The sequence below is a fragment of the Glycine max genome, chromosome 4 (assembly GCF_000004515.6).
Source record: "Glycine max cultivar Williams 82 chromosome 4, Glycine_max_v4.0, whole genome shotgun sequence".
In the NCBI taxonomy this organism is placed as follows: Eukaryota; Viridiplantae; Streptophyta; class Magnoliopsida; order Fabales; family Fabaceae; genus Glycine; species Glycine max.
This window is the reverse complement of record NC_016091.4, coordinates 50913954-50932878: the sequence shown is the minus strand read 5'-3', so window position 1 is coordinate 50932878 and position 18925 is coordinate 50913954. Positions and strand designations below refer to the sequence as shown.

The following is an 18925-nucleotide window of genomic DNA, read 5'->3' as shown; positions in this document are numbered from 1 at the left end:
TATAATAATTTTATCCAATTCAAATAAGATTCTTTCGAATACAAAATATATGTCATCTAAACCACCAAAAGAAAAAATCATCTGACAAATAAAATTAAAAAAATAAAGAAAGCCTCCTTACATAACCTTTGGCCATCATTGTTAGTCAAACATGGCAATAGGTTTTATATCATCATATACCCTAACCTATGGTATACACTAAAAAACTTGATCATTGGGTCCTTTCCTCTCATATAATAATTTCAAACCCTTTTACTTGTTTCTTAACAAGTAATATGCTAATTCGTTGACCCTTAACGAGTTCCATTCCCTTTTGCTTCTCTTGTGTCTCACACGCGTTCTCAAGCACACAGGCAAAACTAGTCCCACATACACAAAGTGACCCATAGATATAAACTAGATGCTACTTGAAAGGTGTGGAAATGATGGATTTTTACGTATATGCTTAGGAAGCCATGAGAGGTAGATGATAGTGGACGTGTTTGCGCACAGTTACTTATCCTTCTCTTTAATCTTCTCTAATCTATATGCCTCCCACTGTGTCCTTCATAAGTATTCAAGTAATTAGACACAAAGATGTTGGACCAAAAAAAATTATTCTGACTACATCATAAATTGTGATTAATAATAATAAATAAAGTATATGGTAACTTTTATTATACATCAAGCGTATATCTTTCACGCTATATCTCACTTCTTTTTTTACCACTCCAAAATAAAAATACGAAATAGATCAAGTTTTCTAATTTCTTAACTATTTACAAATTTTATAAATTATTATAACGATTAACAATTTTGGCCTGAAGAAGAAAAGATCTTTCAAATAATTGCACTACATGATTGGCTGCAGAATATTTATTTTGTTTTCATTAATTTTAAACTGTTTCGTGAATGAAATATGAAGTGAAGTGAAGTTTTTTATAATAAAGTCATTAGGTGGCCCAGGCGAAAAGAAATCTGTAACTTTAGAAGGTTGAGAATATAATTATCATCCAGTTGTTTAGTTTGTGGATCCCACTTGCCCCATAATGCTAGATACATATTACACTTTTACCTTAGCTTTAGAATACTTTTTCCCTTTTCTCAAACCGAGCAGGGAATAAGTTGCTCATGTTAGTGGTGGGAACATCTTCATCCTACAAATACAAAAGTGCCCTTTTATGAATTATGATTAATTAATTGAAAAAAATAAGTCTAGTAAATATTTTCATTTAATTTCGTAATTTAATAGCTATATTAAAATGAGTCATGATATGCATAAATGTTCTAAGTACATGTGGAACACTTTGGCTCGGAGTTCGAAATTCGAATCTTATTCGAAGTACATGTGTCTAAAATTAATCATGCTACCTGATGTCCCATAACACAGATTGAAAAAAAAAAAAATCAGACTCATCAATTCAACTGAAAAATTGATAAAAACTACTTAAGTGTTCGATCAAATTAATTTAAAAAACCAAGTAATCCAAAATCAATATAAACTTAGATATAAAGAACTAGTTTAAAGAGGGTTATTTATTTATTTTTTCTTTTGTAATTTTTTATATTTTTTATTTTATCAGAAAATATTTTCAACCAATGAGACAATATAAAAGTTCACATATGAGACTCGCTTATAAATTATTATTATTTAGTTTAATATTATTAAAAATTATTTTATAAGGCATATAATATGATAGTTTTATTCTAATTTAACATTTTACCTTTCTTAATTTTATCTTAATTTATTATTAATATTATATGATATTGAAATATATTGAATTATTTCATGTTTGATCACAATTTAATTACAGCTAAATTAATAAAAACGTAATTTAAATTCCTTAACAATTCAACAATATATCTGTTCTAAAAAATACCTTGTAGCTTGAGAAAATTTTGTGGTAGGCAAAATGAAATATAAAGTGACCGTTGTGAAGAGAAAATGAATAAGTTGGTATATTATGACCCAATAGATATGCTCCCGCTTTTAGGTACCGGTTGGTGCCATTGTGCAAAAGAAAGCGGTTAAACAGATACTATTGTTGAAAATGTTATTCTGATTCTACAATTTAATAGTAGAAATAAAATAAAATGTTAAACTTAAACTGATATAAACTATATACCCCTATTCCAGCTAAAGTATAATCTCATGAAGTAGGTTTAGAGGTGTTGTGTTTTTTTTAAGGGTATTTCAAAAGGTAAAGTCTTATATTGTCTAAAATAATTTTGATTTAAGTGTTTATATATCATCTTGCCTAAAAAATTAATATACTAAAGAAATTATTTTAACTAACAGTTTATATAAAAATATAATAAATATATAAAATATTTTGGTTCATGTTACCTTTTTTTATTGTGAAATTTTGGTCCATGTAACTAATATAAATAAATTAAAATTAGAGTTAATCATAATAACAAATTCCTTATTTTTATTTATTTACATGTTCTAGAATATACTAATTAATCTACGCATTAATTTGTTTACCTTTGTAAAAGCAACATTTTTCAGTTGCATATGTAGTTTTACTCCAAAGTTAACAATCATGTAAAGAAAGAGTGTATATAAATACATGATTGGTCATAATACATAAGTACAGCTTAATTAATTTCTTCAAGCAACGTACTAATTCATGGGAAGAAAAAAGGGTAATCAGAGTAGCATGATGATTTCATGGTGTCAAGCTCTCCTATCCTATCATCAGTTGCCTGTTGAATCTATTTTCCTCTCAAGTAATTTTGGCTTTAGACTGACCTGAAGAAAAATAAGTTTAAAGAGAAGCAGAAATCATTAACAATCATGAACACAATTGTTCGACTAAGCTTCAGCATGAGTGCATAAGAAGCTATTATAATTTTTTTATGGGTAATATTAGTTATTAATTTTTATTAAACCAACTTATAAGTTATAACTCCTGAGTCTACTAATATTTTAATTTGTATTGCAACGTCTTGTGACTGAATTTCGATTCTTATAATCTCTTGCTATTATTTTTTTTTCCTAATAAGTGTCGATATTCTTACATGTAAGCACATTAAAACATGTGTCACAAGATTTTAATTGAGATTTCGACGGTTCCAATGAATATTTTGCTTCTTGTCTTGATGTTGAACACTACATTTTCATGGAATTTAGACTTTATATTTATTTCAATAGTCATTTTTTTTAAATTCCTGCCAAATATAAAATCTCTATAATTGTTAAATTAGCTAAGATTTCTTAAAAGATTTACAACAAAATCTATATGCATATTTATATAAAGAGAATGACTAGTAATTAAGACACTCATTTAAACATATTTTTTATTGATTAAAATTTATTAAAAACTATAAAATAAGAAGAGAAAAATATTAAATGAGATGTGAAACTTATAGAATTTTATAACTTTTAACAAATTTTAACCAATAAGATGAAATATGTTTAGAAGAATGTGTCGGGTATTGTTAGCATTTTTCTATCTTTAAATTGTATAATTTTATTAATCAATTAACAACAAACAATACAATATAATTTATGGTCTAATAATTTAACAATAAATTTTTTAAGGGCTTAAAATAATTTTAGGAATTTTAGATGATTGCGTGTCATAGGCATAGGTGACCAACTAATTTGCCTTGAGAGACAGCCATGGCTTGTGCTGACTAATAAATTTAGGTCTACTAACTTATTTTAGAAATACTTTTTTTAATTTATTCAATAAATCTTACTATTAAGTAGATTTTTAAGTTAAACCAATTTTTTTTTTTAAAAAAAGGGTAAAATTGGACCTTGAAAAAATTTGTAATACTTAAATAGGTAAATTCAAGTTAATTAAACCAATTAGATCTAAGTCTTAATTCAAAAGGCAAGTTAGATTTAAATCTTTTAAAATTTAACCTATAACTCAATTCATTTCTATCCTAAACATAGGTTAATCCACTAGTCCAAATCGAAATCACAGTCACATTAATAACGATATCCCCTCAAGCATGCATTTACACGGAAAACCAAAAAGAAAATTGGTAAGAGATTTACCACAAACTCTAGCTACATTAATGAACAGCCACATTAAGCTATGCCTATCAACATAGTTGAAAGTGATGCACAAGCACAAATTAGCAAGCATTTTAGGGTTGCTTTGCTGCACCCTTTAGAATTGTCCTAAACGAAAGTGGGCTTTAGTAGAAATTCTCTTGTCGGAATTTAAGGCCAAGAAGAATGAAAGAAGTGTCAAGTGGTCCCCTAGAAACCCATTTAAATTGAGAATTAACCTGATAGATTGGAAATTGAAAGAGATAAAGATCATATAAATTTATATCAATAAGTAATGATTCAAGTGAATTTAATATTATATTTTAACTTAAAACTTTGACTCAAGATTTATAAATCTTATTCTTACTTATATGATTATCAGCATTTTCATTTTTATTTGACGTGGGTTTCATTTCATACTTTATTCTAACAACAAGAAATCAAGGTTAGACTTACCAAGTTAAAGCACAACCTAAGTGGCTGAAATGATTGGATGTATTTTATGCTCTTATCCCTTTGTTGTTTTTATCAATAAATATAATTTATTAGTTTTGTTAGAAATATGAGTAAAAGAAATTTAAATTCATAATTTCTCTCATCTCTCTGAATTATTTTCAATCACTAAATCAATTTTATATCTTCTTATATGATATCTTTTTGTTAAATTTTCCCACTGAATTTTCTACTATGTAAACAATCATTCCTCTGTATCATTTTCGATTCTTTGAAGCTGTGGACCATCCAGTTGTATCCATCTAAGAAGAGCATTAAGGGCCAAATGAAAATATTCTTCTAGCGAGAGACTTTTCTAGGTAAAAATCATGATGAGGATGAAAGAGATTTTGACACCCAAATCCATCCGTCCAATGTGTTTACTTTGGGTCAATGAATGGACCCACATGAGGATCGCCAACGTTTATTACATTTGATTGGCTATTCCTTCCACCATGGGATATTTAAAGCAATTCCAATAACTTTTGCTTATTTTCATTGATTCCCACATGCCTCTTATCTCGTTGAGGAAATGGAACCTTTACCCTAGACGAACAAACAAGCCCTTGCCCACAACTACTGCTTTTGACTAAGCAACGTTTGGATTCTCATCCCTGCTTTTGTTTCACACGCAAGAATGGGAGCCTTCTTTAATTTTTGGTTTAGTATCAAAATGGTAGCCTTTATATTTGCTGTTTGTAGGACTACTACCACTAGTTTGTTTTCTTTTTCATTTTAGGGAGGTTAAATGTGACTAGTTGCAAAGCCCATATTTCATTCCTATAACGTGGAAAACAGTGTGAATTAATGAATTTTGCACCTTGTTAAGGTACTTTGTATTAGTTATTTTGAAATAATGATTTGTTAAGAAAATTGGATATCCAACCGTCAATATATAAACGTATTTTTTTTTTAAAAAAAAGATAAATTTCTATCAAGTTTTTTTTTTAATTTATAATGAAAAACATTCCATCTAGTTTCTTAAAATAAACATGTCATTATAGTAACCTTTATCAATTGTCAACAACATCAAATTGATCATTCATTCAATGTCAAGCGAATCTAATTCATTTAATTGAGTAAGTACCTGTGAATTATTGTAAATCTTCTGTCAATTCTAACAAATAAAAAAAATTGATCCTTCAACAATACTGTAATTATTTTCATCAATTATATTTTTAAATAACCAATTTAATATAATTTTAAAAACTAATTTATATGGCAAAAATGTGCATTTATTAAAAGCTATTTTTTTAATTTCTTTTATTGTCAAAACAACATCATATAATCGTTTTTTTACTAAACCAAAAATATATATAATCGTTTTTTTTTAAAAAAAACTATTTCGAACAAAGCCATTTAATTAAAAAGAGTTCAATGGAAGACTCAACTGCAATTAGGCTGAGATCAGCCATTTCACATAAATTTGGCCTCATCATAAGGATCTTAACTATAAAAGAATCACAATTTCTACGCTGATTTTTTTAATATTTTGGTTAAATGTTATTGGCAAAGGATTCCCTTTAAAGTGTAAGCAACCAAATCAAGTCTTTATTTAGAAGATTTTTCTCTTGAGCTTGTTTTCTTGTTCAAGGACTCGAACAGCTTCTGAAGTGAAGACGTATTCTTATTATATGGTTGACAATATTATCTTTATATATATTAAAGTTTATACAAATTATGTTAGTTGAAAGTTAAATTCGTTGCCTACTCTGATAAAAAAAAACAAATTTGTTGCATACATTATGCATGTAGTACTATTAAATTTTTCTTTATCTTTTTGTCTTTGATGAACACTCCTTAAACAAATTAATATTCTGGCAATGGCCTGCATGCATCTCCTTGCTCCACCGTTTTAAGTCATAGGAAAAGAATTGGATCACTCATTACGATGGAGTCCGACATGCAAATGGAATGTGAAACGATGAATACTTTCATCATACCTTCAACTAATTTGATTCACCAAATTAAAGTATGCATTCCCGTAAAATAGTGGACTATATTTTGATGGGTTTTTTTTTTGGAGAAAAAATTACTTTCAATGAAAAAACACTTTTTTATGATTAAATGTCCACTCACTCCATCCTGACATCATTATTTAGCAAAATTATCACATTGATATTATTCGGATTTCTTGCAGACATGTTTTGGACATTCTTAGGGATGATTTTGTTGATTTGAATGCACAACGTTACTTACGCATGAGAATTTGCAAGTGGCAAATTCATCTTCATAAATGAAAAAGCTCAAGTAGCTTTGAGGGTTTTAGCAATATGCGGTGATTTATGCTTAATATTCAAATATGTATAATGATAAAAAAGGAAATGACTCGTGTCATACATGTAAAAACATTTTTAATTTTAATGTAAAAAATTCAAAAACATCAATTGTTTGGAGAAAAAATAAATGACTATAACATAAAAGTAAAAAGAGATAATATAAGCTAACGTTAGTTCACACAAACAATTAAAAATCTTGCGTTAACTTCATTGTATTTAATTAATAACATAAAAGTTTTACTGTAACTATTTGTTTTTGAAATGACGTCTTCAACTCACATATAACATATTTACTATTTACGCATAAATTAGAAAAAATGTAATAACTATATAGAATAGCTTCACTGTTTAATGTTTACACAAAATCATATCCAAATCAAAATAGTAAATATAAGTTAATGCGCTGGTTGACACAATAATTAAAAATACATAATTAAGTTAACTCTCGTTTTTTAAATGAACACGGATTTCAATTTCTCTTTAGACCGCTAAAATTTCACTTGTTAAGAAATCCTTCTCCAGAAAACTATTCATTCACAAGTGATAATTTATTAGGTCTATGCAATAATCTTTTGAGTAAGCTTTATTGTAAGTCCAACATGTTATTAGTACTCTATCTAGTAATACTAAGGTGTACTAATTTTTATTAAAAAAATATTAAACAGGCACACAGTTTATATACATATTACCCTCCATGATAATAAACCAAGAAAAATCAAATACATTTTTCTACTTCAGTTTCTCTTCGCATTTCGTTCCCCCTCCCCCTAACAAGCTCGAGTTAAGTACCATAATACTCCTAATTCATAAGAGCGTATAGCTTTTACTTAGAAAATTAGATTACTTATTTTCTTCAACACAGGTGCTTACTGGTGAAATATAATTTCCGACATGAATAAGAAAAAAAATAAAGCGAAAAGACTGATTTAGGGTAATTTTTTTTCTAAATTATTAAATGAGAATAAATTTTAAATAAATATCGGAAAGAGATAAGTCGTAAGATAATTTATGACTTCTGAGTTTAAAATCATAAATCATGTTACGACTCTTACTTTTTTTTTTTCTTTTGTACTTCTTAACTTTTTTTAAATACAACTTCAAAGTCATTTTTATATATTTTTGATAGAATTACGACTTGAAATTTGTATATATTTTTATTTAAATTAATTTTTTTATTTTTAGTTTTAATTATTATTTTTGTATATTTTTTATTAAATATTTTTTATAAATGAAACACTAATAAAATGAAATTATGATCATACGTACGACTCTAAAGTCAAACTTGTTGGAATTTTCTATAATTAGGAAAAAATCCATAACATTAGAAAAAAATAGAAAATATTAAATAAAAAAATATACAAAAATATAAAAATATTAAATAAAATTAAAAATACTAATTTAAATAAAATTATTTATGACTTTAAAGTCATATATAATTTACTACTTCTATAAAAAATATATATATAAAAAATTTAGAACTTCAAAGTATTGTTTAAAAAAAATTAACAAGTTGTATTTTTTTTATAATTTCAGTAGAAAAAAATAAAAATCATGATTTACAATTTTAAACTTAGAAATTGTAGAATACTACAGGATTTAACTCTTTTGGGGTATTTATTTAAAATTTATCTCATTTGATAATTTTTTTAAAAAAAAATACCCCTAACACAAACAGTTGTTTTGGGAAAAAAAAAAGAAAAAAGTAAAAGAAAGGCACCCTTTGTGACCTCATCTTTTTGTAAGCTACCTTTGTTGTGACGGGTGCCCGTATTAATGCTCTTGTGCAATCTCTTCTTTACCTATGTCCAATTCACTATTTACTTTCCAATGAAATCTTTGAAGACCAACATACTTCTAAGATGTCCCATTCTCCGAAAACCCACGAGCACTCGTTTCAACCAAAATTTAATAAGATGTTACATTACCCAATGCATAATTTAGATTGTTCGGTAATGGTCCCCCATTCCCCTCTCTTCCATCTACGAAAAAAAAATAAAGTCATCCATATAAATAGCAATTAGAGTGTCCTAGTTAGTATATATGTAGGAAAAGGGAGGGAAATACATACATTACATATACTTTTGCGAATAGAATAAAGGAAATAAAACATTTCGTGGCATTCAATTAGTGACTTGAAACGATCAATCAATTAAAACTCATTCAGTATGATGCACATATTATGGGACCCAGTTGCAATACTGAGCAATGATGAAACTATGCAGCTCAAAATCTTTTTCCTTTTTTCTACAAATATATCTGTTGCTTGATGGGTAGTAAGGTCTTTTCAATCAATGGCATGGATAGTATAATTTAGTTTGCTAATGGCTTGAACAATATATGCAATTAAAATTATAATACTTCAGATTTGGATTATGCAACTTTGGAGTTAGTGGTCGAAATTAAATATACTCGATAGAGGGGATTGAGAGGAAGGTATGAGGAAGCATCATTCTTTTTTGTCCAAAACCTAAGGTAATGAAATACTACTTGTAGTTATAATAAAAGAGGTAAAAGAGCATATATATATATATATATATATATATGACCTCAAAAAGACTGATTGATTATATGTATGGTAGAGGATTACGAAACACATAAGTAGAAGCAGCCTCGTCATTCCATTCCACCAGTTCCTCCTTTTGGGAAAAACCAACAGAACAATACCATAGTCTAGGAAAAACAAAACCGCAAATTTCAATAGAAAAGAGTTGAACAAGAGCCAGCACATTTCAGTAGCTCGAGGAAGAATTTGAGGATAGAAGAAGCCAAAACAAAAGCGTGACCAGCTGCATCATGAAACGAAAAACTTATGTTTATACAAACAACCCAGTCAAACCTTGCATCACCCTACCCACCAAAATCTCAACCTTTTTTAAATGAAAAATATCAAAATCTATCTTACTTGCTGCCTCTTCCACGGTTTCTCCCCTTTTATATTATACAAAAAATGAAAGTAATTTTAAAGGTTTTGGAAAATTGTTCAATTAAAGGTTGACCGAAAACACAAATTGACCAGACTATTATTATTTATTTATAATAGGGAAAGGTCTTTAATATAGATTTGATACATGATTTTTAACTTGGTGTGTTGCTTTGTGTCCATTAAACAATGAAAATGGCATATTACCAATCATGGTTTCCCCTCTGTAGGAAACACCCATCATTGCTCCCAACAATCCTTTTCAACCTTAGAAACCTGAGCTTCCAAGATATTCCATTCTTCCATTCTTTTCACTTTTTGGGTCCTCTTCTTCTCTCTCTCAATTTAAATATCACTCTCCTCTCCCCTCCACCACGACTAGTAAATAAATGGATCCCTCGTCCGTGAACGGCTTCTACTCGTTCCTGACGCTGGGAATCGACGATCTAGAGAGAGTGTTCCTGAGCACAAACTTCATGTCAATCCAATTCCTCCAAAGAGTGGTCTCTGTTCTAAGATCGTTCCACACCCAATTGACCCTCCTGGTCCAGAAACTCCAGCTCCCAGTGGGCGACAAGTGGCTGGACGAGTACATGGACGAAAGCTCCAAACTCTGGGACGCCTGCCACCTCATCAAGTCCGGCATTTCGGCCATGGATAGCTACTACTCTGCCGCCCTCAACATCACCTCCTCCCTCGACTCCCATCGCCACATCACCCCCCAAGTCTCTCGCCAGGTCACCAATTTCCATTCTTTCTTTTCTTTTCTTACATGAATATTAAAGTTGGAGACTTTTGTTGGAAGCAGGTAATAAGGGCCATTGCCGGGTGCCGTCGGGAGGCGGTGGGGCTGGAGGAGGAGAACAGGGCGCTGATGGAGGCGCGGATTGAGGCCTTGTCGCTTCGGTTCCAAGAGAGGCTGTCCATCGAGTCCAAGCTGAACGGCTTCAACGGCTTCAGAGGGGTGCTGTACGCAATGAGGAACGTGAGTTCGTTGCTGCTCATGGTACTTCTGTACGGACTCGTGTACTGCTATGGGGACTCCTCGGACTTCGTGTTGGGCGGTTGCGGGTACGAGGGGTGCCTGTTCCTGGGATCGGCGTTCATGATGTCGACGGCCAGGTTGCAGCAGCGGGTGGCGGCGGAGATCGGGCACATGGGCGGCTCGCCGGGGATGCTTCTGCACGAGTTTCGGAGGTCGAAGGTGGCCATGGAGGAGCTGAGAGGGGAGTTAGAGAGAAGAGGGTCAGGGTCTCAGGGAGTGGAGTGGGAGAGTGAGGTTGCTATTAGAGAGAGAGTGGAGAATCTCAGAACGTGTTTTGGGGTTCTCAGATCTGGGGCAGACAACATTGTTGCTCAGCTTGATGATTTCTTTGACGAGATTGTGGAAGGGAGGAAGAGGCTTTTGGACTTTTGCAGTCATAGGTGACTCAGCCAATTCAAAATGAAATAGGTGTCTTTGGCTGCCTACAAAAAATAGAAACAAAGACAAGGTAGAAGAATAGTTGATGGGGTTGTTGTACCTTTTATTAACCCTTTCTTTAATTATTATTATTGTTATTATCACTTGGTGTCTCTCTTTTTTTGGTTTTCCACAGTTTACCACTACCAAGCCTTTTTCTTCCCTGCAGAAGCATGGTTCTCTCGAATTGAATGTGGTTCTGGGTTTGAAAGCAACATTGACAATGGATTAATGAATGAAATGAAATTACCTTCTTGCATGAGAGCTAAGTTAAACTAAGTTCTTTGGGAAAGAAAGAAACTTCGATTCTTCCTCTAATTGCAGCCAGGGAAGAAAAGGACAAAAGTGTACAAGAAAAGTTAAAAAGGAACTTATGACTGCACACAGTGTGACAGTGTGTATGCTATGGGGGGTTAATTTTAAATTGGTTTTCTTTGGAAGTGATTGATTATTATTTATTCTCTTTATTAAGAATGAATTTGAAAGGAGTTTTGGTTGGCACGGAAAATGACTGATCATTCGTTATAGTCCTGAAAGAATAATGAAAAGGGAGGGCTTAGGACTGTAGAGAAAAGAAGCACTCTGAGATTCCTGAACTGCTTTAACGTCAAAGGCAGCTTCTTTTGCTCTTGGGAAGCTTTTGTCTGATTCGGTTTTCACTTTGAAAGCAATGGAGATGATGAAAACTTCATCTCACCACATTCTTCCTTTGCCTGACAACAAACACTCTTTCTCTCTCACAATTTTGTTCTGTTTCAAAAAAATTCGACTTCCCCTTTTTGTTGGGGTTTTGGGATGTTTAAATTATTATGCCACAAAAAATTTCAGCGGTCACTTTCTCACTTCTAACCGTATCTCATGCTTTTTGTCCCTCGCCGCAAATTCATGCTTTGCCTCCTCATAAGGGTTCCACCGTTCCACATGAATGATGCTTTAAAATCAAACAATAAAATAAACATTGAAAGTGCGCGCGCACACACAGACAAAAAAACAAAACAAGAGTAATATATTGGATATCATCCAGCATGCCTCATGCCAGATGGGCAGAATTTGTGTTTAAAGCAATGGTTAAAAGTACAGTGGTTAATGTACAAACAATGACAGCTTCTCAATAAACTTTGGTTGAACATGAAGATGCCTATATGATAGGAACAAGCACAGAAAAACATATCCAATGACAGACTGTAAAATAATTTCATGGTCACTTCAAATTACATGAAATAGTAACATTTGTATTACTGGAGTTTCTTCAAAAGTTGTGGTTGAAGAAAAAAGTATCAAGCTTGAACAATTTCTACAATCTCAAGGTCATCAATATGCCAAGTGTTGCTAAGTATGGTGTATAGCCACCGCATGATGGTTTGACTACCATTTTCATTCGTAATTTACACATAAGCTAAACTAGTAACTTGATAAGTATAAGACCAAGTGGAAAAAACCTATGGGTTACTATGCTAAAATAATTCAAATGATGGTAAGCCAAGACGCATCATAATGATGCAATAGAAGTTTTACACTTTCAAATCAAATATCGAAGCCTGGCATTGCAAACTGGGAACTGAATGTCTCAACCCGATTTCTGAGCTCAGAAATATCTTTGTTATTCTGAAGACCCTTGAGGAAATCTTTGCATGATTTCCCATGTTCTCTTTGCACAATGCTGGTAATCTGAGCTGCCCTACGAAGAAAATCAGCTATGGTTTCAAAATCTTCCTCTAAACAGCCTCTAGATGTCATTGCAGGAGTACCTGAATACCAATGAAATACAGCAACGTGAGAACAAGAACAAAACATAATGGAGAAGACTCCACAGTAATTTGATTTAACATGGAATACAATTGGCTTGAAGTGCACAAGAATATAAATGTGACTTAAAAAATACACAATCGTTTATGTTCAACTGCACAAGGAAATGGTAGTCTGTAAGCATGATAAATACACATTTATTTCTTTCCACCAATCAATTCTCTAGAAAATAGGACTTTTGAGGACCATTTGTTAAATATGTGGAAGTTGGAGCTAACATGAATTGATGATAATTAAGACTTGCTGCTTAAAAACAATCACAAGACAAGGAACAAGCACGGACGCTTAAATGTTAAACTAAATGGTAATGCAAACATAAGATATTTGCTGCACTAGCAATCATATTCAACAGGAGAAATTAAGTAGATTGAAATTGAAGCTTTAATACTATACTAATAGTCTAATAGTAATACCATACTTCAGTCGTACTATATGAGAGGTACTCACCAATTCTCACTCCTCCAGGAGAAATCGAACCATAAATGGCACATTTATTGAGAGTGATGCGACACGCCTCACAGACCTTTTCATAGTTTCTGTCTGTAATACACAACAAAATTATAGAGAGCATGTTCATGTCAATTTCAAGGACATAATTTATAAGAGAAGGGAAAAGGGGTGTGCAAAATCATGAGTAGCACACACAGCACATGCCTAATGGTGTTTAAAATTTCAAATAACCATTAAAACTATATACAGTGCCATCTTTACCATCTAATACTTCATATCTATTTTTTGTTTTGTTTTCTTTTTCTCTGCCCCTTACTAGGAATGGATACTCTCACATACATAGCAAGTCATGTTAAAATATTGTTTTTATACAGATACAGTTACAGTGGGGGAATTTCAAAACTTCCCATATTAAATTCAAGCTTGAATTTCATGCAACATATGCTAAATCTAACCATGATTTATTATTTAATAAAGACAACTTCAAGTTTATATATTTTAGTGTTGGAAAGTCCCTCGTCACCGGCCTCAATTCCCAGGGTGCAACTTATAAGTTTACATGGGTACTTTAATACAAATTAACAGTGGAAACATCTTTATTTTCTTAACTTTACACATCTATTCACTATATGGGGGGGGGGGGGGGGGGTTGGTCAGGGGGGGGGGGGTTGGTCAAATCTATGCATGGGCTTCTGCTCACAGCCCATAGATTCTCTTGATTAGAGCCAACCAGAAAAAATATACAAGGATGGCTGATTATCAAAGCAGATGATCTAGCAAACCATGCATACCCCATAGCATTTTTAAATGAACAAAATTTTTACACAACCATTTTAACCTTGGCCAGTTTAGATATGTTATGCATGAACATCATTAAACTTCTGATTTTAAACTTTTTTTATCCACCCAAGTCTCTTAGCCTTAACTTATCCATAATTTTTAAATCTTATACTAATCTCTTGAATCATAGTTGCTGTCAGAGAACAACTAAGGATTAGGAAACACCTAACAAAAGGAACCAAGTATGCAATCAAATTATCCAAAATACAAATGAAGTTTGATGTCCAGCTCAACATGATATTGCCTTGTCCCACTAAAACTTGGTGGGGCGTGTTTTACTTTGTCTTTCATGTTCAAAATTTTGAATGAACCTATGATCAAACTTGGTTTATGTGCTAGAAAAAAATCCTCAAGGGGTGAAGTGTGATACTGATATGTTTAAACCACATGGTAGCAAAATGAAAATAGGCCAAATCAAAAGAAGTTTACATCAAAGTTATTTTCTCCATTTATTTTTATAGTAATTATTAAAGCCTACCTGGTGTGGGACAAGGACTGGTAGTTGTTGTTATATAGTATATATATGGCTTTTTCTAAACACGAGTGTTGAGGTCCATATTTTACATAAGCTCTCTGTCTATATATTTCACAAAATTTGGAAATTATGTAATTACTTGTCTAATCAAATACTAAATAGTAAATAGTATTTTTGTGATTTACTCAATTGAATGATAAAAGGTAATTAAACTAAAAGCATTTGATTTTACATCTTCTGTGATTTTATAGAAAAAATAGTTTGAAATTAAGCTTAACTTGCATAGAAATGCATAAAATTAGAATGAGCATAAAATTTTAATTTGTTACGGACAAAATCATAAAATTTAAGCCACTTCTGTACTAGAATCATTTCCCATCTTCAGACACCAGTACACCAAATAATAACTCGTTACTATTAACAGGAAGAAAAAAAAGCATATTCATTTCAAATCCAGTTGTAATTTTAACATATATTAGCAAAAAACAAAAAATGAGGCTGACTGAGGAAATTACCAATTAAGCCAAGTGCTGTTAGATCCCATAGCAAAAGATGATTGTCGGTCCCATCAGTCACCAATCTGAAATTTCTTCTCAACAAGGCAGATGCTAATGCCTGCGCATTTCTCTTCACCTGCTGCATGTATGCTTTGTACTCTGGAGTTGCAACTTGTTTTAAAGCTATGGCAAGAGCAGCAATATGATTATTGTGGGGGCCTCCTTGTAACGATGGATATAAAGCAAAGTTTATTTTCTCCTCGAAATCATAATTACTATCATCTCCATGATTATGAACGAAACCTTGCTTCCTTGGTTTTGCCCCCCTTCTATAAAAGATGATACCTCCCCTTGGACCTCGGAGACTTTTGTGAGTGGTTGAGGTGACAATATCACAGTAATCAAATGGACTAGCTACTTCCTGTAAAAACCACCGTTAATATAGTTAAAAGCATATTTATACAGTCAAAGGAAAATCGAAACCTTTTTGCAAAGGGCCAAACAGATAAAGGGGACAGTACAGTTTTGGCATTCCTTCATTTCTAAATGATAAAGCAAGATTACAATCGTTTAATTTTGCTTTTGGTGTTTCCTAATCCCTACAACTAAACAGAAATCTGTATCCTTGTCTCCATAGATCACATTACTAGTGGATTTAGCTCCCTGTAAAGTGAGGATGATGCACTCTAAATGATAAAGCAAGATTACAATTGTTTAATTAAAAATTCCAACGACCGAGATTTTAACAGCATCATAGTCATTATATTAGCATGCATTTTATCACAATCTCAATTGTTGATTTTCTAAACAACACTTACAACTGCTCTTTATCTTCTAAACTACACTCCCTCGCTATAGAAGAGTCAAACCCATTATTGGTAAAAAAAAAATTGTACTAAGGCCCTGTTTGGGTAAGCTTCTCCATAAACACTTATAGGAGAAAAATATCCAAAGGCCTAAATCCATTACTAGTATTTTCTATAGCTAAAGGTTAAATTATTTTCACTTTCCTCGAACACACGATAAGACAGGAATAAGTCTGAAGATGTTGGTTCATAGTACAGGCACCTAAATTGTTCTATCAACTCCATCTTTACTAGTTCTAAAGCATACAATACAACTGCCTCTACACTCCAAAGAAAACTAAATCAGATGCATAAACAACCATAAAATCGATAACATAATTCAAACAGAAACAAGAGAAAAGACAGAAAAATCAAATCACCTTAGCCGCTACAAGACCACTGATATGAGCCATATCACACATCAACACTGCCCCACACTTATCAGCAACCTGTCTGAACCTCGCATAGTCCCATTCCCTTGGATACGAACTCCCACCACAGATAAGTATCTTAGGCCTAAAATCCAGCGCTTTTTCCTCAAGCTTATCATAGTCTATGTAACCACTCTGCGGATTAACCTTATAAGGCAAAGTCTCAAAGAAAATAGAAGCAGCTGAAACCTTCTTTCCCCCTAAAGTATAATAACCATGACTCAAATGCCCCCCAGAAGGCGAATCAAGACCCATAATCCTATCCCCGGGATGCAAAATCCCAGTGTACACAGCGAAATTAGCAGAAGTACAAGAATAAGGTTGAACATTAACACCCCATTGTTGGGGTGAAGATCAAAAGCCAACAACGCACGCTGGCAACAGAGAAACTCAATCTCATCAATGTATTGATTACCAGTGTAGTACTTAGCACCAGGCATTCCCTCAGAGTACTTGTTGCTTAGATGGCTTCCCAAAGCTTCCATCACTGCTCTGCACACGAAATTTTCCGAAGCAATTAACTCAATTCCCTTAAACTGTCTTTGTTTTTCCTTCCCCATGATATAAAAAATCTCGGGGTCCGCAACGCCCAGTGGCTGGTTCCACCACCCCACTGAGGAATCCACTGCCACGCGCTTCGAAGGGAAACAGGGTTGTTGGTGTCCCTCTATCTTCCTCTTCACGCTCTGGTCCATGAAGTTAATCGTTTCACCATAGTCTTCGTCTTCTTCTTCTTCCTCCTTTATGGGGTGTCTTTTGTTAAATAAACGCCACAGAACAGAGGTAGTATCACAGAGTGGAGCCGCGGGTGAAGAGAGAGGGACGCTTAACCCAAGAGAGAGACCCGGTTGGGAGTCCATGGGTTGAACCAGAAATGGGAAATGGGAAATGGGAAAGTGTGCGTTTTGACGGGAACTGGGGAACAGAGAAACAGAGAGAACAGGGGAATGAAAGAAAGGTAGATAATGATTAAGGAGAGAGCAGAGTGTAGATATGTATGAATCTTCTTCAACGTGGAAAAAGGAAAGTTGGTGCTATAAAACACACATTAACCTTAAATTAATTGTCTACTAATTATGGGAATATGTCATACGACCACCTGGATGGAATCAGGTCTAGGTTCACTTTGAGTTTCTTGTTGCAAATCGTGGTCAACCATTTACTACTTATTTTTTTGTCTAATGAAATGTGAACCATTGGCTTTAAAGTATCTTATTATGCCTAGCTGTCCATGCAAATCACATCTGTTTAGGGAACAATTCTAATACAGTAACTTGCCTATGTTCAAGTTCACTTAGTTAAATGATGTATAACTAGTGCTTAAAAGAATATTTTATTTAGCCTTTCAAAAAAATGAAAATAAGTAGTATTCTATAAAAAAATTATTATTATTTGATATATATTTTAAATGTATCAAATATACTTTTTAGTAAATATATTTATGTTTATTTTCTTAACTAATACTATCTTAAAGACATTTATTGGTATTTAATTAATATCCACCTGAAAATATCCTTATCATTTTTAGTTTTTCAAAAAGTTACTAATCGGGTCTTGTCTTTGTTTCTGGTGCATATTATTTTGCCTTTGTTATTAAATGATTTGGTTGAGTGAAAATGTGAAAATCACACGAAAATTATGTAGCTTGTTATATAGTCTTTTAAGTCAAGTTTGAAAATATTTTGTTTACATTCTTATATAATGTTAATTATTTTTGTTTTAATATTTTGATTCATAAAAAAAAAAACTCTGATTAATTCGTAATTCAGTAACTAAAGTTTGATAAAAAATTATTTCGATCAAAGAATGAATTCTGATAATGCTCAAATAATTTAATATTAACTTTAACATATTATTTATTTATGTTTAATTAGTTACTTATATATAATGTGAATTAATGTGAGACAAAATAAATAAAAGAATACACACTATATTGATCATTTTGGGATATCTCACCTAAAAACTAAACCCAATAAGAAAAACACTGACCAAGTTTTCCTTGTTAAAATTGACATTATACAATAGTGAAAAAAGATTCTCCTTAGAACACGTTAACACCAAAGAAATTTAAGATATTGTTCTTGATATTAGTACAAATTTCTGTGTGTTTGGAGTAAAGTTATGAACGCACATATATCTTGTTTTTTACGTCAAATTAACTAAAAAAACGTGAAACTATGCATAGTAGCTTTTGGTTAGACGCGAATCTACTATGGTAAAACATGGAACTAAACACCCACTTTATAGATGTGGATCTATTATTGTATAGCGTGTGGAACTATAAGACTTAAGAGTATTCAACCTGCTATACTATTTTGGCTCGCTCTTTTAACCCGCTAACCCTTTAAAAAAAACTAGGTAAAGGACAATAAAAGATTAGTATAAGGTTTCGGATTTTCATTTCATTTTAGAATAAAAGTGGTATTGAGCTTAGAAC

At 32.1% G+C, this 18925-nt stretch overlaps 2 protein-coding genes across 2 annotated transcripts; one reads left to right on the top strand and one right to left on the bottom strand.

Annotated features, from left to right (window-relative positions):
- Positions 1-9334: 9334 nt before the first annotated feature.
- On the top strand, positions 9335-11245 carry LOC121174813 (uncharacterized). The gene is made up of 2 exons (XM_041015080.1): positions 9335-10419; positions 10491-11245. The coding sequence occupies exons 1-2, from the start codon at positions 10072-10074 to the stop codon at positions 11109-11111; spliced, it is 969 nt and encodes a 322-aa protein (XP_040871014.1). The 5' UTR covers positions 9335-10071; the 3' UTR covers positions 11112-11245.
- Positions 11246-12355: 1110 nt separating this feature from the next.
- Positions 12356-17496, bottom strand: LOC100793208 (serine hydroxymethyltransferase 7). The gene is given in 5 exon segments (XM_006578928.4): positions 12356-12892; positions 13398-13490; positions 15231-15633; positions 16438-16838; positions 16841-17496. Coding segments are annotated over 5 exon segments (1629 nt in total). The 5' UTR covers positions 17349-17496; the 3' UTR covers positions 12356-12668.
- Between the last annotated feature and the right edge of the window lie 1429 nt (positions 17497-18925).